Raw genomic sequence first — 22907 nt, forward strand, 5'->3', positions numbered from 1 at the left:
CTCCATATCGACCAATGCACTCAGTAACACAATTTTCGCTTAATAACACAATTCTAGCTTAATGAGAGGCTGCAAAGGGATATGATTTCCTAGAGTACTTAGCAGAATGTAATTTTTAAGAACTGCAATCAGGAAGATGTTAAAGTAATACAGCAGAGGGGTAATGCCTTTGGGTCGTAACGATTTAGGAAGGGTCAGGTTATTTGTTCAAACATGGTTCCAGAGATAATATAAGACAAATCCACTGCATGGCAACGGCACATAAAGCATTATGTAAACACAGTCAATGCAGCAGGAGAGTCAATAACTGGGCAATATCCTGATGGCATCTCACGCAATGGTGCCCTGAACCCAAAGATACCTCCTCTCTGGGTCTGTGGATCATGAATTGGTTTTGTCTGACCATGCATGATTTCCTACATTGCAGTTCTACAGATTCCTTGACTCATCAGAAATAGCCTATTCAGGGAGGGCATTTGGTACTTTAAAATATATGATGCATCCCTTTATTTTTCTTGGAAGTCCAATAGGTTTCTGATTTTTTAATTTTCTTACTTTGGATTAATTACAAAACTTCTTACAGTCAAACTTGGTCCCATTCTGAATACTAGTGCAAAATGCCTTAAAGTTTTATCTCCAACGTCCTTAATCTTGCTGAGAATTATCAATCAACACTGCAACTTGGTAACACCATCTCCCGAAGACAGAGTTCCTCAGGATTTTCTTATCCAAATTCTAAAAATCCTTGAAACTCTCCCTCCACATTTTCTCTGATACAATGCAGTCATAGTTGTCCTATATCAAAATATGTTTTGTGGCCTATCTGGCCATTCTTATATTCCTATACTGACACATAAGGAGATGTTTAAATGTCTTTTTGAAGGTGGCATTACACAACGCATAGCATGCTGGGTTTATTGTGCTGTTGACATAACAAAGCCAATAACCTATAGACCAAACTGTTTCAGGGATGCAAGTCTCACAAAATGTGTTTATGAGGACCATAACATTGTAAGGTGTCCAGGTGAGGATAAAAGCCAGTAAAATAGCAAAAATGGTCCGGGTAACTTTCTTCTCCCTGGCTGCCATCTGCCTCTTTTTCCTAACCTGGTTACGGGCAATGCTAGCAAACTTTCTTGCCACATTGGCTGGACGAGTGTTGGGAAGAGATGGATCCCGGGGCAAAGGGATGGAACATTCTGGCACTATCTCGATAGCGGTTACACACTCGTTGCCGGTCTGCTTTGTGACAATCTTGATCTTAGACCACTTGGAAGCAGCATTGACTCTTGGATGAAGTGTTGGCATACTTTGGGTGGGAGCCAAAACAACACCTGAAGAAGGATCATGTAATTGCAGTTTCTCCTCTGGGTTCTGGGTTATGCTGGCAGTACTGGAGTCATTCGAGGTTTCTTTTTCTTCCACTGACTGAAGGTTTGTCAAGGACTTTTCAATCTTCCCATTCCTAACACCGTTCTCCTCTTCTCCTTTCACTTCAGCGATGTCTGGTTTTGGATTGGTTTTTGCCTGCTTGATTAAAGGGCTCTTCATAGAACTGACTGGTTTGGCTTTCTTCTCTGGACGCATCTCTGGACAGTGCCTGCGTACTCTACTCTTGCTGGCTAGGGAAATGTGGATGTAGAGGATCGTCATAATGACCACTGGAAGATAGAAGGCAGCAATAGCTGTGCCAAAAGTGACTGCTGGATAGGAGAGAAATTGGATGTAGCATTCTCCATCTGGTACTGTCCTTTCTCCCACAATGAACTGCCAAAACAGGATGGCAGGGGCCCAGAGCGCAAATGACAGGAGCCAGGCTGCTGCAATCATAAGCCCTGCCATCTTGGTGGTTCTTCGAGCCGGGTAGGTCAATGGTTTGGTTACACAGAAGTACCGATCAAAGCTAATGATGAGTAAGTTCATTACAGAGGCATTGCTGACCACATAATCTAGAGCCAGCCAGAGGTCACACACAACAGGTCCCAAGGGCCAGAAGCCCTTTATGATGTATACTGTATAGAGATTCATTGAGAAGACTCCAATGATTAAGTCAGCACATGCAAGGCTGAAGAGAAAGTAATTGTTGACTGTCTGTAGTTGCCGGTTGACCTTAATTGAGAGCATGACCAAGATGTTTCCTACAACAGTAACCAAGCTAAGAGAGCCAGTCACAGTGGCAATGAAAATCATCTCCATTGTTTGGTACTTTCCTACGGTCATCGCTTTGTCTCTGGTAGATTGGTTGCCAACACTTGTCAAGTTGTCCCAAGTGTCATTCTCCATCTTGGCCAGCCAGTGAGGGCTCGAAAGGTTGTATGGCAAGTCTGAAGTGAGAAAACGGGAGAACATGAAATTAGATTAGGCCGATTACAGAAGCCACATACTATTCAAAATGTTATGGGAACAGGCTGCATACACTTTTTAGACAAGACAGGGATGTGCAATACTACAAAGTTTTATACACACACACATAAAAAATAAATAACATAGTTGTATCTTAAGACCAAAAAGTTTGTGTGTGATGTCAGAAATGTATCATTAACGTATGGGGACAGTGAGACGGGCATTTGGTAACTGTGGTTGAAACAAAGACATTCATTCATGAGAACCCAACTGATAAATAATTGATACAATTGTACATCCAGTCAACGTGAAATAAATGATCTCGATTTTTTTTTCAGCTTGGGTATTGTAACCTATTTGTTTTACAACTGCCTTGGTAGTTCTCCAGAATTCTCACAGAGGTATTCACATAAGGATGAGCTGTCTGGCATTTTAAGTTAATTCAAAATGAATTTAGACTTTTAGGCAACAATTGGCAAAATGAAAATATAGCGGTTTTGGAACATTTTCTAGAATGGCCTAGAATTGTAAAATCACTTTCAGGTGGTTTTAAAGTTAGAATAGTCAGGAATAGTCAGGAATAGTCAGGAATAGTCAGGAATAGTCAGGAATAGTCAGGAATAGTCAGGAATAGTCAGGAATAGTCAGGAATGTAAACTGAACTCAGCGTGAAATTTACATTTAAGGCCAAAATAACTGAACAAAAAACATAGCTGACAAAGAATTTGCCCAGAATTTATGGCTTTAAAGGACCACTATAGGCACCCAGACCACTTAAGCTGAATGAAGTGGTCTGAGTGCCAGGTCCCCCTAGTTTTAACCGTACAGCTTAACACGTTTCAGAGAGCCCGGCGCTGGATTATGGTAAGTGGTTGAAGGGGTTTTAACCCCTTCACCCAGCGGGAGGGGGGGGGACCTAACAACCCTATAGTGCCAGGAAAACGGGTTTGTTTTTTTTCTGGCACTATAGTGCTCCTTTAAATGTAAAATTCAATTTAAATTAATTTTGAATTCTTGACAAGTTATAATTTATGCATTATAATGGCTGGGTTATTTACTAAACTCAAGTTTTTAGGACATTTGTATTTCTGTAAGGGTGCCAACAATCATGAGTTTGGGTATCGGATATTGAAATTGATATATAAGGTTGCTTTGTAGGGGCAGTCTACCTTACATCCATGTACATTTAACCTGTTCAGTGCTTGGCAATCCTCATGAGCATAGTAATCGCCTATCTCAACCATCTTATCAATGGTCCCAGTCAGTGCCATTAAATGCCTATTCATGTACAATATAAATGTAAATGCCTTTCACACTCTGAATCGCAGTGGACTGAAACATAAATTGTAAAATATTGTTCAAATTAACAAAACTGTGACTAACTGGATACAAGATATTTTTGCATGAAATATGCCTTTTTTTTTAAGAGATTCTTTATGTACATAAAATTATGAAGTACACATAAAAACAACAGATTTATACGCGTGTGAACCTCTTAAAAGTGCATAAAGCAAAAAAATAAGCATTTTGTACAGTTTTGTCTTTTTTTTTAAAGTGGAACACAGACGAACGTATAGATCATGTCATAGGGTGTAACTTAATAAGTATTGTGTACTGACAATACTCTCCCTTCATAATGCTTGTTGTTAGAGAATTCCACGGACCGAGTTTTCACCAAATAAAATCTGTTGTGATTAGCATGTCTTCGCCTCAATACAAATGATATAAAACTCAATTAACACAACAAAAACATTACATATCAATCTGAGGTGTGACGGGGATGGGTGGGTGACCCATGGATGGTTATTAGTTAACGCACTTCTTCCCAAAATCCATTCACTCGTCAGCATTTCCATGAAGGGCGCTCTGCTAAGTTTTTAAGTCCCTGCAAATCAATGTTTAGTGAATGAAGCCCTTTAGAATTTCATAAGCCTTATACCCTACTTGGGGTTGGCAGAGGCATGTCTGAGGTCAGCGGTATGTGCTAGGTATGTACGGCCTAATTGTCCTCATTGTCCCCTGTTTTGGGCTCTAAGGACATATTTGTATGAGTTCGAGTTAGATTGTTATGTTTTTCGAAGAAAATAAAAATCTTGACTTTCTGCGTATAGGTCTAGTTATCGGAGCAAACATTTGTATGTTGTACTTCAGTTTTAAATGAGTATTTTTAAGAAACATTTAGACGATAATTGTCTCTGGCTGCACACTCTAATACAACGTGCGCAGTTGTTGTTCTCTTGCAATTACAACAAACGCCAAGAACTCAAGTACAGTTTGACCTCAATGGTCTAAACCTTGAGATACATGGATAGAGGAGACAGCATCTCCCGTACAAAGATTGCACAATAAAAAACATGCTTTCATTTCAGAGACCGGTCTTTGAAATATTTTAAACTGAAGACGAGAAAGAGTGGGCAAAACTCATGAACTTAACCCCTTAAGGACACATGACATGTGTGACATGTCATGATTCCATTTTATTCCAGAAGTTTGGTCCTTAAGTGGTTAAAACGGTTGCCAGAGTTAAAGTTGGTTGCAAAGTTGTATTACACCACCTCACCAGCAGATGCCACTCTCACTTCAGTTATATCCGAAGTACCACAAATGCATCATTCGGAATGATGGATCTTCTACATGCACAGGATGCTTCTGCCAATGTTATTCTATTTTGGGGGATCTGAAAGTCAGATCTGACTCCATCATCCGACAGCCGAGGCAGACACATTTTCAAGCACATGCAATTACTTGTATACCACGTGCACTTATGGTGCTGTATTGCCGAATATGGCAGCACTCTATCAAGAACGTTAATAATAATTTAAAGAGATTATAGAGCGTAGAGAAAATTATACAGAGAAGAGAAGAAACCAATGTTACTGCTTGTCCTCCTCATTCACAATGTGTGCCCTGTGTCTGTGCCTGGTCGGAACTGTATAGTGATGTAATTCGGTTAAATCCTAACATGCATTTTATGAGAAAATGGAACAAAAAAAAAAATAATAAAAAAAAAAAGTTAACATAAATTAGAGAGGATTTATTGAATGGCGGTAATTCCTTATAAGTGACAGTTCCGCTGTTTAGGTTTAAAGTAAAACACGGATTGGTGTTAAAACTGCTTTTTGCTTTGGTTCAGGGTAATAAATAAATTGATACAGGTGTCTAGAAAGACAGGTTTAGTAAGTAAAGTGTAAATTGTTGGGAATTTTTATATTTAATTTCAAATTAAGTGGAAAAATGATCCATGTCAACTAGATGTCCATAGAAACAATCTCATCAAAACTTTATCCCAAACTAGGTGCCCTGTACAGAAAAAAATCCTGCCTAAGCCCTACAGTGAAGGAAAAGATTGTACAGCAAATGCTGATGCCAATCATTGATTATGGGGATGTAGTATATGCACCTGCATCGCAATCCTACCTTAATAAACTTAATACATTGTATAACTCTTTCTGCCGATTTGCGCTACAATGTAATTACAGGACCCACTATTGTGACATGCTAAAAGAACTGGCTGTCGCTGGAATCCAGACACACCCTTCAGCTTTCCCTACATCTGTGTTTAAGAGTTTTCCCACCCTGCCTGCGCAGAATGCTCTCCCCGGCTGTTCCCACCTCCTATAACCACCGATCCAGTACCAGCACTTTATTTATTCTACCTCAATACAAAAAGAAAGCAGCACGATCCTCCTTTTCCTACAGAGCACCACAATTATGGAACGACCTCCCACACACCTTCAAATCTTCCCCAAGCCTAAAATCCTTTAAGAGACCTCTCTCTACATATCTCAAACAAAAGGCACCTGTCATGGTTGATGATATATTTCCTACCTGTTCTATGATACATTTTGTATAATTTGTGAAATAATATTTTTGTATTTCATTGCATCCTATTGTGTCAATGCAACGTTTTGTGGACTTGAAAACGAGAGAAATCTCAATGTGTCCTGGTATCATGGTAAAATATTTTATAAATAAATAAATGTCCACCTTGGCTATAATAATAACTTGAATTCACTTTGAATTTCTGACAATGCAAACGTTGGTGAATAGCTCTGTTGGTGCTCTCTGTTGGCCTTTGTTTGTGTTGTTAAATTTGATTGTGTTGTTACTGTTAAACATTCCTTTTATGGGTGGGACATGCTCTTGGAGATGTATACCTCTCTAATGGTACACTTGTTTCCAAATCAGAAGAATATGCCATCAAACTTATTTTGTTTGTTTTCGGCTGCGTACATTGCAATGAATCCCTAGCGTCAACCTACATCCGTCTGCTTCTCATCTAAACCATAAATATATATGGTACTAATAACATGCTGTCTTCTGAAAATCACAGCTTTTCTGGTGGGACCAGGACTGAACACACTGATTACTATACGCTGGTGATCTCATGTATAGTTTTCAAACAATGTTAGTATGTAGTCGCTGCTCACTGGGAGTCATAGACAAACTGCAGCTGCGTTGTCTGCACTGACAGACAGCCCAACGATTCTATTGCTACCCTTCACTGTTTGCATTGCAAGTACACATTTTGTGATATTTTGCTCATAGGGGGGTCCTGGAAGACAATCACAAAGTTCCATGGTGTAATTGTGTACCTGTTGTTGCGGAGAACGAAATACATGACTAAGCAGGGTCTACAGCTGGGAACAGCGGAGACCGTTGACAGTTTAGCTCATCCCACCACGGGGCAGATGATGGAAGGTGGAGGATGAAGTGTTATCTTGGCATTTCCCAAAAATATATCTCCCAAAAAATGATTTGGTGTAAAGAGTTAGCATTTCATGGACACTGGCAGCACAAACAGGTCCTTCGTCGGTGACAAGAAATAAGGGAGTTGATTAAAAACATTTTTTTTGCACTTTCTGCAATTCTCCTGCCTACCTGTCCTGGCGAGGGAATGGGAAACAACAATTCTGGAAAATTTTCTTTAATTTCTCATCATTTTTAGAATTACTTAAACTCACAAAGGAGGAAACAAAACATCAACAAAAATTACTGAATACTATTAAAGGCGTGTTGTTGCGGGGGCGGGGCCTGGACATCATGTTGGCTGGACGCACCTCGTGTGAGCTCCGAGCTCAATTCATGAACCAAGCCTGATTTTAGCTAATCCAGCCAGCCAAACCACCATAAAAAGGGACTTACCTGCCTCTGGAGCCAGCCGAGGAACCCCGGGTCTGCTACCCGCGGGTGCATTGCACATCCGACGGAGGTTGGAGGAGTGAGGCCCAGTACGGCCGCCGGACGGGGGAAGCGGCCGATCCCCTGCTCGGTGCGACGCTGTGCCATCCCAAGCTTACCTCTCAGCCCTGTTCCCCCCCCTCTGGACCGGCGGGGGTTATCCCGGTCCGATCTGGTTCGTCTCACATCGACCTACACTACAGCCCAGCAAAGCACGCAAAATGGCGGCCCGACATACCCAGCGGGAACCAGCCACTCAGCGGTCTGAGACAACACCTCTCACTCCTGCGCAGCTATGACAGAGGATGCTGGACAAAATTTTTAACCGCTTTTGGGCTAAGCTGGAAGCACGCCAAGCTGCAGCAACACTTCAGCACGAGGATGACAGGGAGGCTGAGGCATCCATGCCTCAACCGCACTCAAGCCTCCTAGTAAGGGATCACCTAGGCCGAGGGCCACCAGGGGCAAAGCCCCACGGCATCACCCACGCAGACGGAGGATCGCCCGCAGTCGATGGCGGTTTACCACCAGGACCTCCTGTCTACCCCATGCAGGGGAGGACCGGGACCCCAGGAGCCCCCAGGTCCGTGGCAAGAAGATGCTGGCCTTTCAACCGGCCTGGGGTGGGAGTGATGCCCAACGGCGCCACCTGAGTGCTGCTGCCTCCCTAGCCCTCGGTGTACAGGACTTTCGATTTCAGACTAATTGCAGGGAAAGCTGTGTCTCTCTACCTTTGGGCATCGGTTAGGTACTCTTTTAAACCCTACCTGCGGACTACTGGTTATTGAACACGGCTTGCTGCAAACCAAACATATGTCTTAAACTGTACAATGCATACTTACTGATTGCATGCTTAAACTTGCTAATCTACATAAGCAAACAACCTAGCTTGTAACATTAGTGACACTGCCACGGCTCACTCCAACTGTTTTCCCCACAACACACACCATAAAGTTATAAACGCCATTATACTACACCAGACTATACTAACTGTGTTGTAGACTTGCCCACATTATAGGACAGCCGAGCAGGTCGCTATTACACAGCTTGTACCTAACCTGTATAACACATGCTACAACCCTGTAACACACTCTTGCTACACGCGTATACTGAAACACTCAATAGAATCTAAACGATTAGACTAAGCTTGTTTAAAAATTACTAGCATGAGCAACCACTAATCCCCTGCTTACAGTTTCACTTGTTAATAACTAAAATATCTAGCCCTGTGTAGGGCAGCTATGTAACTACGCTGTAAGAACGAAACTAAAATGTAAAAATGTGCAATGCTTTTAAATGTTTAACGTATGACTTGCCTAACATGCACTACACACATAGACCAATACTTAACATGACCACCACAGACAGGAAAGCTTAAATTTTATTTTATATGTTATGTCCATTTACTGTCTATACGTCCTCTCAACATGATCTAAAACTTGTGCTGTCTATTCATTTGACCTTACTAAAATGTTGAAGCATGTTATTATTATGTTACTATAAAATTGTGCTGTCAAATGTATGCCACAATGATGTTTAACACTGTTACTGTCTGGCTTGTCACAGCTGTCGTGGCTTTCACAAGCGTAATGTTAAGCTCTGCACAGAAAAAATAAAGAATAAAAAAAAAAAAAAAAAAGGCATGTTGTTGCCAGGTCTGTCTCTGGCAGTGTATGTCTGTGTTTGGCAGTGTGAGTGGCAGTGTGTATATCTGTATGGCATTGTGTGTGTTATGGTGTGTGAGTGGCAGTATGCATTAGAGTGTGTGTTACACTTTGTCTGTATGTGTGTGCAGTGTCTGGCACTGTGTATGTGTGTGTGGGAATTTCTCTGTGAATGCATGTCTCTGTTTGGTAACTGGGAGGTGTATCTGCATGTGTCTGGGAGAGTGTTCTCGTGTGTGCTTATGTCTGGGAATGTGTGTATATCTGTGAGTATGTATGTGTGTGCAGTGCCTGGCACTGTGTATGTGCGTGTTGGAGTTTCTCTGTGAATGCATGTCTCTGTTAGGTAACTGGGAGGTGTATCTGCATGTGTCTGGGAGAGTGTTCACGTGTGTGCCTATGTCTGGGAATGTGTGTATATCTGTGAGTATGTATGTGTGTGCAGTGTCTGGCACTGTGTATGTGTATGTTGGAGTTTCTCTGTGAATGCATGTCTCTGTTATGTAACTGGGAGGTGTATCTGCATGTGTCTGGGAGAGTGTTCACGTGTGTGCCTATGTCTGGGAATGTGTGTATATCTGTGAGTATGTATGTGTGTGCAGTGTCTGGCACTGTGTATGTGTATGTTGGAGTTTCTCTGTGAATGCATGTCTCTGTTAGGTAACTGGGAGGTGTATTTGCATGTGTCTGGGAGAGTGTTCACGTGTGTGCCTATGTCTGGGAATGTGTGTATATTTGTGAGTAGGTATCTGTGTGCATGTCTGGTAGTGTGTCCTAGGGAGCCCAGCAAATGGTTTCATAATTTTTGATGGCTGTCCTGAGGCTAGGCACACAGACCTAGAACAAGATCAGAGTGGGGATCTGGAGCTTCAATGGAAACCAGGATGCGTCAAGAAGCGGCAGTATAAAACTAATGTGCTTAAAGTGACTACATCATCTAAACATTGTGCACATCTTGAAATGTCTTCACAGGAGTGAGCTCTATATAAAAGTCCTCCAAATATCCATTAGTCCATGAAGGTATGTCCAGTGTTGCCAAATGCAGAGAAGGACATCGGTGCCACCTGTTATACAGATTTCTTTTGATGTGCTGGTAGACATCAAATTCTAGACATTAATGTCACCCCGGCGGACAGTGGAAGACAATATGTTAATACAAGCTTTCCCCCTGGAAGAGAGCTGGTTACAGATAACTAAAGTTGTATCTACACAGAGCTCTGCAGAATATGCCTTTTAGATCAAAGATAATGATAATATATCAGGACACTAATATGGATTACCATTGTGCTTCGGAGCAGTGCATTTGGAAACAGACACCCACTGCTATGATCCATAAATGGTCGTTTGATTGATGCTGAATACCACGTCGCTGCTAGTTACCAAAATTATCTCTTCATTCTTTGTTACCGTGTAATCGTTCTAAAGTTCACTGAGCATCTGAATGCTTTAGCTCTGCTTACTAAATGATAAATCCCAAATATAAAGACAACTTAACTCTTTTGGTCCCAAAATGTTTTAGGTGCACGGTCTGCTGTGGGGATTTGGTTAGAAAGACATGAATTAAAGAACAACCTATTGATTTGCAACATACAATATCTTAGCATAAATGGTGGTGGTTTATGATTTATTTTTCCTTCTTCTCACTCAGGATTCTCCCAACCAGATGTTACACCACGTCATTTTGAGGTCAAGACCTCTATGAGCAGATCAGATGGTACTGACTGCATGTAGAGTGCAGTCTACATGCAGACCTACCCCTCCTCTCGCCAACTCACAAAAAACAAATATGGGTCGGCACACTCACTGCGTGGTCTGCTCTAATGGGTCAGCTGGGAGGCTGTCAATCAGTCTAGATTGCATTCACGCCAGGCTGATAATGTAATAATTCAAAGTGTACATTTAAAAAAATTAGCAATGTCCTCAAAAGGAAGCCAAAAACGGGAAGTGCTGGGGGAGGAGTCTGCTGCTTGTCTTCATTTTGTTAATTAACACCGAAATGGGTTGTTGTACACTGAACAAAATTATAAACACAACACCATTGCCCCCGTTTGAACAATGAACTCAAAGATCTAAAAATGTTTCTATGTACACAAAAGGCCAGGGCCGGTGCAAGGATTTTTGCCGCCCTAGGCAAAAAAATTTTTTGCCGCCCCCCCTCACCCCCCATGTGACATCACAATGCCCCGCCCATATGCTATGCCATATGGGACAACGCCAGTCTTTACAAAGTGTCTTTTATCTGAAAAGACAGTGTGTTTACATTAAAAAGCCTACAAGCACAGGTTATAGACACCAGAACCACTACATTATGCTGTAGTGCTTCTGGTGACTATAGTATCCATTTAATGTGAGGTAAATTAGAAATTAGTGCCACTAATAATATATTGGATTGCCTACTTACCACCAGATGAGGACAAGAGGCTGATGATGGGCTCAGTCTGGCTCCACAAGTCTGGTGTAGAAGAGGCTCTCTGGAGACTGTTTTTAACAGTGCTCACAACAATTAACGAACAGGAAGCAGCTCAATTTTTTAGGGCCCCTTACACAGCTCAAGGTCTGGGCCCCCAGAGCTTGACCGTGAGTATGCCTACAATGCCCACCCATAAATCCACCTACATGGCCCATCCATGAGTTGGGGATGTTTTATGTGTGCAATTTGTGTAAGGGATGTAGTGTGTTTATAGGGGATGCAGTGTGTGTTTGCGTATAAGGAATGCATTGTATGTTTCTGTGTGTGTATGTGTGTGTGTGTGTGTGTGTAAGGGGTGCAAAGTTTGTTTCTGTGTATGTAATGTAGTTTCTGTGTCTAAGAGAATGAGTGTTTGTGTGAACGTAAGGGATGCATTGTGTGTTTCGGGTGTGTCTGTGTGTGAGTAGGAATGCATTGTATGTTTCTGTGTGTGTGTGTGTATGTGGGGGGATGCATTGTGTATGTGTGTAGTGTAAAAGAGAGGGTTTGTGGGGTAGGATAGGGACTGAGAGGGGAGCAGCGCTTTATTTATTTATTTTTAAAATTCATAGTGCTCTCCCCTCCGGTCAATTATTGATTTCCCCTTCCCTTCTGTCCCTCCATGTTCTCCCCTTCTGTCCCTTAGTGCTCTCCCTTGGCCCCCTGTCTCTCTGCAGTTCCCCCTTGGTGGTCTTCTCACTCCCACCTCCCCCCCCTTAGTGGTCCTCCCTCTCCCAAACCCCTTAGTGGTCCTCCCTCTGCCAAACCCCTTAGTAGACCTTCCCCTACTCCACCCCACCCCCTTAGTGGTAATCTCCCCCCCCCCCCTCAGTGGTCATTATCCTCTCCCTCTCCCCCTTAGTGGTCCTTACCCTCCTCCCCTCTCCTTAGTGGTCCTCCCTCCTTTCCCTCCTTTGGTGGTCTTCCCCCCCCCTAGTGGTCCTTACTTCCCTCTTCCCTTCCCCTATTGGTCCTACCCTCCTCCTCCCTCAGTGGTCCTTACCTCCCCGCCCCCATTCCCCCTGTGTTCCTTCACCCCCCTCCCCTAGTGGTCCTTACTCCCCCACCACTCCCCTTGTGGTCCTTACACCCCCCTCCCCTCCCCTAGTGGTCCTTACTCCCCCCTCCCCTCCCCTAGTGGTCCTTACCTTCCCCTCCCCTAGTGGTCCTTACTCCCCCCTCCCCTAGTGGTCCTTACCTTCCCCTCCCCTAGTGGTCCTTCCTCCCCCCTCCCCTAGTGGTCCTTACCCCCCCTTAGTGGTCCTTATCTCCCCTCCTCCCCTAGTGGTCCTTATACCCCCTCCCTCCCACCCCTAGTGGTCCTTATCCCCCTCCCTCCCACCCCTAGTGGTCCTTCCCCCCCCTCCCTCCCACCCCTAGTGGTCCTTACCCCCCCTTAGTGGTCCTTATCCCCCCTCCTCCCCTAGTGGTCCTTATACCCGCTCTCTCCTCCTAGTGGTTCTTATCTCCCCTCCTCCCCTTGTGGTCCTTATCTCCCCTCCTCCCCTAGTGGTCCTTATACCCCCTCTCTCCCCCCTAGTGGTCCTTATACCCTCTCTCTCCCCCCTAGTGGTCCTTATATCCCCCTCCCTCCCACCCCTAGTGGTCCTTATCCCCCCTGCCTCCCACCCCTAGTGGTCCTTATCCCCCCCCACCCCTAGTGATCCTTACCCCCCCCTCCCACCCCTAGTGGACCTTATCCCCCTCCCTCCCACCCCTAGTGGCCCTTATCCCCCCCCACCCCTAGTGGTCCTTATCCCCCCTCCCTCCCACCCCTAGTGGTCCTTTCCCCCCCCCCACCCCTAGTGGTCCTTATCCCCCCCACCCCTAGTGGTCCTTATCCCCCCACCCCTAGTGGTCCTTTTCCCCCCTCCCTCCCACCCCTAGTGGTCCTTTTCCCCCCCTCCCTCCCACCCCTAGTGGTCCTTTCCCCCCCTCCCTCCCACCCCTAGTGGTCCTTCCCCCCCTCCCCCCCACCCCTAGTGGTCCTTATCCTCCCCCCCTAGTGGTCCTTATCCCCCCACCCCTAGTGGTCCTTCCCCCCCCTCCCTCCCACCCCTAGTGGTCCTTTCCCCCCTCCCCCCCCCTAGTGGTCCTTATCCCCCCGCCCCACCCCTAGTGGTCCTTTTCCCTTCTCCCTCCCACCCCTAGTGGTCCTTTTCCCCCCCTCCCTTCCACCCCTAGTGGTCCTTTCCCCCTCCCTCCCACCCCTAGTGGTCCTTACCCTCCCCTCCTGCCTTTGTAGCGTGCCGGGTGCCACAGAACGCGGGACAGGAACCTTTGTTTCCTGTACCCGGCCGCCGGCGGACTGAAGGCAAGCGCTCACTGAGTGAGCACTTCCTGTCATTCCGCCGGCGGCCGGGTACAGGAAACAAAGGTTCCTGTCCCGCGTTCCGCGCCGCCCGGCCACGCCACGCCACTCAAACCCGGCCGTCCTCCATGCTGCAGTGCTGCACCGCCTGAGGCTTGCAAGAGCGCTCAGGCGGCGCAGCATGAGGAGCGACACCGGGTGCAGGGATCCGGCGCCCCCTGGTAAGTTGCACCCTAGGCGGCTGCCTAGGTCGCCTTACAGGTGGCGCCGGCCCTGCAAAAGGCATATTTCTCTCAAATATTGTTCACAAATCTGTCTAAATCTGTGTTAGTGAGTACTTCTCCTTTCCTGAGATAATCCATCCACCTCACAGGTGTGGCATATCAAGATGCTCATTAGACTTATTATTAATTAGACTAATTATTATTAGATTATTCCAAAGGTGTGCCTTAGGCTGGCCACAATAAAAGGCCACTCTAAAATGTGCAGTTTTATCACACAGTACAATTCCACAGATGTTTTGAGGGAGCGTGCAATTGGCATGCTGACTGCAGGAATGTCCACCAGAGCTGTTGCCCGTGAATTGAATGTTAATTTCTCTACCATAAGCCGTCTCCAAAGGCGTTTCAGAGAATTTGGCAGTATATCCAACCGGCCGCACGACCCCACACCACGTGTAACCACATCAGACCAGGAACTCCACATCCAGCACCTTCACCTCCAAGATAGTCAGAGACCAGCCACCCGGACAGCTGCTGCAACAATCGGTTTGCATAACCAAAGAATTTCTGCACAAACTGTCAGAAACCATCTCAGGGAAGCTCATCTGCATGCTCGTCGTCCTCAACGGGGTCTCGACCTGACTGCAGTTCATCGTCGCAACCAACTTGAGTGGGCAAATGCTCACATTCAATGGCGTCTGGCACTTTGGAGAGGTGTTCTCTTCATGGATGAATCCTGGTTTTCACTGCACAGGGCAGATGGCTGACAGCGTGTATGGCGTTGTGTGGGTGAGTGGTTTTCTGATGCCAACGTTGTAAATAGAGTGGCCCATGTTGGGGTTATGGTATGGGCAGGCCTATGTTATGGACAACGAACACAAGTGTATTTTATTGATGGCATTTTAAATGCACAGAGTTACCGTGATGAGATCTTGAGGCCCATTGTTGCGCCATTCATCCATGACCATCACCTCATGTTGGAGCATTGTAATGCCCGGCCCCATGTTGCAAGGGTCTGTACACAATTCCTGGAAGCTAAAAAAAAAACCATCCTAGTTCTGGCATGGCCAGCATACTCACCGGACATGTCACCCATTCAGCATGTTTGGGATGCTCTGGATCGGAGTATATGACAGCGTGTTCCAGGTCCTGCCAATATCCAGCAGCTTCATGCAGCCATTGAAGAGGAGTGGACCAACATTCCACAGTCCACAATCAACAATCTGATCAACTCTATGCGAAGGAGATGTGTTGCACTGCGTGAGGCAAATGGTGGTCACACCCCCCCCCCCCCCCCCCCCCGGATCCCCTGCAATACAGTAAAACTGCACATTTTAGAGTGGCCTTTTATTGTGGCCAGCCTAAGGCACACCTGTGCAATAATCATGCTGTCTAATCAGCATCTTGATTTGCCACACCTGTGAGGTGGATGGATTATCTCGGCAAAGGAGAAGTGCTCACTAACAGATTTAGACAGATTTGTGAACAATATTTGAGAGAAATAGGCCGTTTGTGTACAAAGAAAAAGTCTTAGATCTTTGAGTTCAGCTCATGAAAAATGGGGGCAAAACCCAAAGTGTTGCGTTTATAATTTTGTTATTATTATTGCCATTTATATAGCATCAACAGATTCTGTAGCGCTTTACAATATTATGAGAGGGCGGATTTAACTATAAATAGGACAATTACAAGAAAACTTACAGGAACGATGGGGTGAAGAGGACCCTGCTCAAACGAGCTTACAGTCTATTAGTGTATAACGGAAGGATGTCTTTTCATACACCTCTGCTCATATTACCTATACTTTTAGCAGTTCATCTAACAGGAAAAAAAATGTCTCAGCTGTTCTGTGTATAGCTTGCCAACTGCCCTGATCCGCACTATCTTCCAGCTACCTGACACAGTCTATAAAGCTGGGAGTTTAGTAAATAAAGCTGCCATAACTTTTTATTTAGTAGGAAGTTAATGGTGAGCAGCTGGAAAGATTATTTGCCTGCTGCCGGCGAGATAAAAATCCAGCGGCAATAAGAGCCTTGAACATAGTCACACTGGATGACACACAGTCATCGGCCCCGATAAATGAATGGATTTCAACCTGTGAGCCACGTACTGATGAAAAGCATTAGCGATATAGGATGTGGAATTCAAACGTGGACATTAAAAAGTGACTGAGGTTTCTTAAGGATGTTCCTTAGATACAAATGTTTAGTCGACTGTGACGTGTTTTGTAGCTGCGGCGCTTTAACAGATGAAACGGAGCAACAGTGAGCGCATGCCAAGGACAGCATGACACGTAACACTGACAGATTTAGAAAACGGTAAATAGGTAAATGTAGCTTTTAACACTTTGCTGAATTCTTTTGAAAGCTTATTAAATTGAAGGCACTGTTAGAAAAACAATCCAAATGATTTAGCTACAAATATTCCCATAGACTTAAAAAGGTTACTCCAAACCTTAGAGATATGGGGGAGAGAAAATAACTCCCTATTATGCATTATTCTTTATGTACCCGCTTACCGATCGCTACATAAATCGGTTTAAAAGAAGTTTTACTTACCTGGAATCCAGTGACAGGTATAGCATCAGGTGCTTCTGTCCATGCCCCTGTTGTCATGGCAGTCGACGCATGGTCTAATAAAAGGCTTATCATAAAGAAGCCTTTAGATGGACCCTTTAGCTGTGTCAGAGCGCATGCACGTGCTCCAAGATGGCAAGGGGAAGGGTGGAGAGAGGGGAGAGAGAGGGAGAAAAATATAATTGCGTTGATGGAATGGGGAGGTAGATTGGCTGCAGGCAGGGAGGGAGGGGACAGTAAGCTCATTGAGTTCTCATCAACCTATTGTTTATGTAACATTTTGTAATTGTCTCATTTATTATTAATTTTATAACATTGTAAAGTGCTGCAGAATAAGTTGGAGCTAAATAAATACCAATAAATAATATAAGACTCCCCTTACAGGTACTGCCTGCAAGGGGAGAATCAGATTACGTCTGTTGCCAGTAAGTTTTGAGCGCTGACAACAGATGGAAAACGTGCACAGAATTGACATTAGGCAGCCTGGAACAGAGTCTTGGGATGCCAATGTCACATGTGGCAGGGGTGGAGCTAGCCCCCTGCACACAAACGCCAATTTCTGGATATACACTCTAAGATGGCAAGAGAAGGGAGGGAGAAGGATGGGTGGAGCGGTGGAGGGAGGAAAGGGGTACCCGAAACACTGCACATCCAAACTCCTACCAACATGACCACTTCAAAAAGCAGAAATGGTCATGGTGGTTGGAGTAACCCTTTAAAGGTATATCTAACAGTATTGAATCATCTGGAAAGCATAAAAAAATAAAGCCCTTTATTGGAAAAGTGAATGATAGATGGCAGAACAGAAAATAGGCCGACTTCAGGCACCCATCACAAAGTGTTTCCATTGGAACCCGGATTCCTATTAGGATGGATTCTCTTTACTTTGCTCACTGAATGGCAATTCCTCTATTGACATATGTGGGAAAATGGATAATCAGTAAGTAGAGTAAATTCTTACTGTGAAAATCCAGCCCAAGAGTCAGGGCAGAACTACGTCTATCACAGGTCTGAATACCGACAGCAATGGTTTAATGTGCACAACCGCAATATGTCCTAAAATATTTGGGCTGAGAGAACGCCAGAACGGCACCCACTTTCGAATGGCTCAAAGACGGCACCCACTCTCTGCCCATTCTCATGCTAAACCATTCCAACCCCTTTAGACAAGCCCAGTACTACCCTAAAGCCCTGCATAATGTTATCAGTATTTTTCTACTGGTGTGATCAGAGGTTATATTTCTAACCTATTTATTTAGAACATCATTCAATAAGTGGCAATGCAGATTAGCCTGTAAAATGACAGCAGTGGTACTTAACAGGAGGAATCGTTGGCTCTGCTTTTTATTTCCTTATAGAATAAGGTCAGGCTTTGTACTACTTAAAAAAAACGAGCGCTGCATAGAAAGCTATATTTAGCAGCCCTCTATTATATATGTAGATGGCGTTTATAAAAGTAAAAGGTATTCTGTTTTCCTTGTCTGAACTCTATATGCTTGCATGCAAAATGCACCACTTGTATATTTTCATTTCATTCCATTTCCAATTTAAATCAAGCTAAATAGTCAACAAAGGGTTTACAGCTACGCCACAAACAGTGACATGCGCGATTTTGATAGCGGACTGTGAAAAAAATTAAAAGGTAAAAATATCTACACTAAAAAAAAAAAAAAAAGACAAATCTGCAGCATTTAATTTTTTTTCTCATCTCGGATACTTTGTCCTAATGGATGTAACTATTCAGCACAACACAATGTTCAATCTCATATTTTGTAGGAGAGGCCGTGCTTGGTGAGATAATTGAATTACTAAGTAGAACAACCAAATGGTCAAGGAATATAAACTTTGGGTACTGCATGAAATAGCTTCCAGGACCAAAAGGGTCATCTTTTTCACAGAAGACGAGGTAGCTACTAGGAAAACTTTGACAACATACCTATAGAAGGGTAGTGGGGGAGGGGAGGGGTGGTCCAAACAGGATCTGCCATTAATTTGTTGGAAACAGTTATCTGAATTCTATGAATTGTTGCCCCAAAACATCTGGATGTCCGAAACATCTTCTGGAGCCGATGACGGAGGAGAAACGATGAAGTGTCTTGGCCAACACAAGTATTATTGCATTATCTATTCCACAGAGTTTGCGATCAGTGCTCTTTTTCAAAACCAAAAAAACTTAAATTGCACCAATGTATCTACATAGGCACACAGCCAGGGAACAGTCACTAGTCCCACCATCGCTTGAGATATTGCATAGACTTGGAAACGTCTAAAGCAAAGTGGGTATCAATCATGTAATGAGCATATTATGCTGGGAAACGACATACAATCGTGATATTTATCTACGAGGTTCTTAAATGCCACTTTGCACACCCCTAACTATGTGTGTCATTTGAGCGTGCATCTTGTGTTCTATATAAAATAAAACTTCATTAATAAAACATTTGGGGATTCAGGGTATGTTTCCCATTAACACAAATGAGGATGTGGCTGGCTGGAGATACATGTTGATGCTCTGGAGTGTTTTGTCTTTGTAAGTGGAATAAAACTTTAATTTGCAGACTACATAAAGCTTTTAAGAAACCTCCGGCTGTCCCAATTTAGTGACATCACTGGCAGCAGAGAGCTTTTGGTCTAAAAGTGACACGCAGGGCAAAACATTCAACGGTTGGCGTCTGTGTCGCTTTGTCAGTTTGCCGTATACAAAATAAACCCTCAAGTGTTTTTGAAACAGTTAGATTTTGCGATGTTAGAAATAAGGAGAATGGGTAACAGACATAGAAAAATAGAAAGAGAAAAAGGGTCCCTTAAAACCACTGCCCTGGGATTGAGCTATTACCGCCTGCCACTATTCTAAACTCATTTATCATTTATATGTGCAATATGAACGTCAGTTTTATAGTAATGTGTCCTAATTAAAGTTCACACTATGGAGTGTTTTCAGTGAATTGCAGCTCCAGCTCAGCTATATAGTCATCGCTTGTCTGTTTTAGATAGTTTCACAATTAGTTTTTTTGTTTTTTTAGTTCACTGTTATCCAGTATTCAGTGAATCAACCCCAAAGAGATAGTGGTCCCTTTTTTATGTTCAATGGAGGGATGCAATGGTTCTATTAGAGGTTTGGGACAACACAGCAAGGCTAGGGTGACACAAGCCTGTGGTGATTATTTTTTAGTTTGTAACTTAATTTTGTGTACAAAATATATTGCATATAGTGTTAAAAAATCTATAGGATTTTGTAAATATTTTTTTTTTATTATTTATATTTGCCATTCCTTTTTCTTAATTAAGCATAATTAGAAATATGACAAACTAACAACAGAACAGTTAATAATTATTTGACTAAATTTCATAATAATTGATTTCTCTTAACTCAGCTCTATAAAGACAATTAACTCTGTATACGCTGCATTTGTTCACTAAACCAGGAACGGAGGAGAATAAAAGAGCTAGAGCTGTCGAATATTCTGACAGAAAGGTTTTTTTGTTTTTTTTTAAATCAGATTACGATAAAAAAAAAAAAAGGTCTGGAGGCTGGGCCTGACTGCCATGTGGGATAGCCATGTTATGAGTGAGCTCCTCGCTCTCAATATTGATGGTTTAACTGCCTCTATTTCCTTTCATTGATAGATTGGTAGAGACTTACCTCATCCTTGCCCTTGAAGGTCTATATTAGAGCGATTACGATCGTATTTTCAGAGTTCTCCAATCTATACAATGTGAACTAGTGTCCAACCTGGAGCAATCTGCCAACCTGGAGCATTCTGAGCCCCTGTGGTAACATACTTTTGCCCTGTCCCCCGCCCCACCCCACCCCACTTTGGACAGGTGAGGCTTACCTCGGTCCACACAAGGGAAGCTTCATTACATACTTGAGAATCCAAGAGCTAACTACCGCTATGTACCGGCAACGCTTATCCAAGATGGGCACCAGCCATGTGCACATGGTGGAACACCATCTTCATCAGCGACACCTTGCTTCTGTGCTGTAGGAGATGGCAGAGTCTAAGAAATCTTCTCTAGAAGCATTCAATGAACTTTACGCCAAGTTTTTTCCATAGCCGTCTCACAAAGTGAGTTCTACGACATACAGTTCTACCACTAAACTGGATTCCAACCTGCATGATCTACATGAGATTCCAGCAGATCAGAGGGACCATCCTGCTCACTCACCTGATTCCAGAGCCACGCAGGGTTCTCCTGATAGGCACCACTCACTTGCTTGGACACAATATCACCATTTCCACCACTTGTTGATGGTGTTAAAAGTGATATTTTCCACTAAATGCAAACTCAAAGTCTTGACTGGACTGACTGGTGGACAGAGGGTTCAGGCTGCTCCGGGAACTCGGGTGATGCTCACCAGCTACCTGCAGCTCCCGTGGGATTAATCCTGGGGAATCAATTGGGCCGTTACACCAGTTCACCTACGAGAAATAATATTCCCCCAGTTTGGTGTAGGCTGAGAAAGATTTGGTTGGGGCTGCTCATTCTTTGGGTAACGAGTTGATTAGCCGTTTAATTATTTATGTGTCCCTCCAGCGGTCTAACGCTATTTCTGTTTTATATGTCCCTGTAGAAGCTAAGCAGGGTCCTCTTCAACTTATCGTTCCTGTAAGTTTTCTTGTAATTGTCCAAATTATAGTTAAATACCCCCTCTAATAATATTGTAAAGCGTTACGGAATCTGTTGGCGCTATATGAATGGCGATAATAATAATATGCACAAGTAGTTTGCTTACCTCTCACACGTGAATTACAACTCTCAGATGTGATTTACGCTAATCATTATCATATAATTCTTGTGGATTAGCATGGAATGGCTTACACCCAAACAATCCAGCACCATGTTGATGAGAATACAAGCAAGCAGATTTGCAGCAATTGATATATTGTCTGAAACAGGGGACTCCACATTGACAGACCACACAAAGCCTCGCAGTTTCCATGGAGGCAATAATATTTTTCAAAAGGCATAATAAGCCTATCTAATTATCTATCTAATTAATTTGACGGCATAAAAATCATCTAATCACTGTCAACAGTGGACTGGTACATGAAATATTATACATACACACGCACTGACACACACACAGATACACACACACACAGGGGGGGTTGGTTACTGTTGAAAACATCCCAGTACTATTTGCACACCATAGTGCATAAAGTAAATCATAAAGCATCAGGAAAGGCACGAGGGGCAAGGAGGATATATTAAGTGCACAAAAGCCACCAATGTTTTTTTTTTTTTTTTTTTTATGGAGACATGCAAAAGCACAAACATTACGGCCAATAAGCTATTTAGCAATGGCATTCTACATAAAGCCATTACCGCATGGACATCACTCATGAATCTGTCAATGTAACATGACCGAAGGTTAAGTTTTTTTTTGCATATAGACCATTCTAGAGTTCTAGCAGTGGAGCAATCAGGGGTAACATTCCATCGGTTTCCATGGTGACTGCTCCATTTTTACAACACTGCCACAGACGTACTATTTAACCCCTTAACAACTTCTGAAATAAAAGGGAGTCATGACGGAATATTTCCGTCATGTGTCCTTAAGGAGTTAAACATAACTAACAAATTAGATAGAAAGGGAAATATCATAGTTAAGCATTATATACGATCTATCAATGATATCCCATTTTTAATCCAATTTCTGTCCCACATCCTGGCATTTGTACCTTATCACCAATATTTATCCAATTATTTGCTAGATCTGAGAGGGTATTAGACGTATGGATTGCAGAAATGGCATGTTTTATAAAGTCTATTGCATGACATTTCTGAGGGGAAATAATAGCATGCTTTGAGACAGCAAGAGTTCACGCTACGTGGGTGTTTTTAGAGATTTCTGATTAACTAAACTGGTAACAAGGTGGTATATTGAAAAGGCCACATTCGAGAAGGATAAAATGCCACAATCTCACAGCTGGAGTGTTAACACAGCTTCATTAAACAACAACAACTCAACGATGAGGGAGAGAAGGGATGATTCAGAATTCATACACAATCCCTATGCCAGTAACGAAGTGGCAGATTCACAGGTAGAATAGGAGGTAGATTTTAAAAAGGGACTGTCACTTCTCTGGAAATGATATCACTCAATAAAACATTGAATTTCACCGACAACTTTTGTTAACTTTTCTTTCCCTCTTG

The 22907-nt window shown here is 43.4% G+C and overlaps 1 protein-coding gene across 1 annotated transcript in view; it reads right to left on the minus strand.

Annotated features, from left to right (window-relative positions):
• Positions 1 to 22907, minus strand: part of CHRM4 (cholinergic receptor muscarinic 4) — a 74603-nt gene continuing 51696 nt past the window's right edge. Inside the window, exon 2 of the mRNA XM_063438629.1 lies at positions 1 to 2324. Within this exon, the coding sequence (XP_063294699.1) occupies positions 820 to 2324 (1505 nt within the window). The 3' untranslated portion in view covers positions 1 to 819. The remainder of the gene's footprint in view (positions 2325 to 22907) is intronic.

Source organism: Pelobates fuscus, chromosome 12, assembly GCF_036172605.1.
Source record: "Pelobates fuscus isolate aPelFus1 chromosome 12, aPelFus1.pri, whole genome shotgun sequence".
In the NCBI taxonomy this organism is placed as follows: domain Eukaryota; kingdom Metazoa; phylum Chordata; class Amphibia; order Anura; family Pelobatidae; genus Pelobates; species Pelobates fuscus.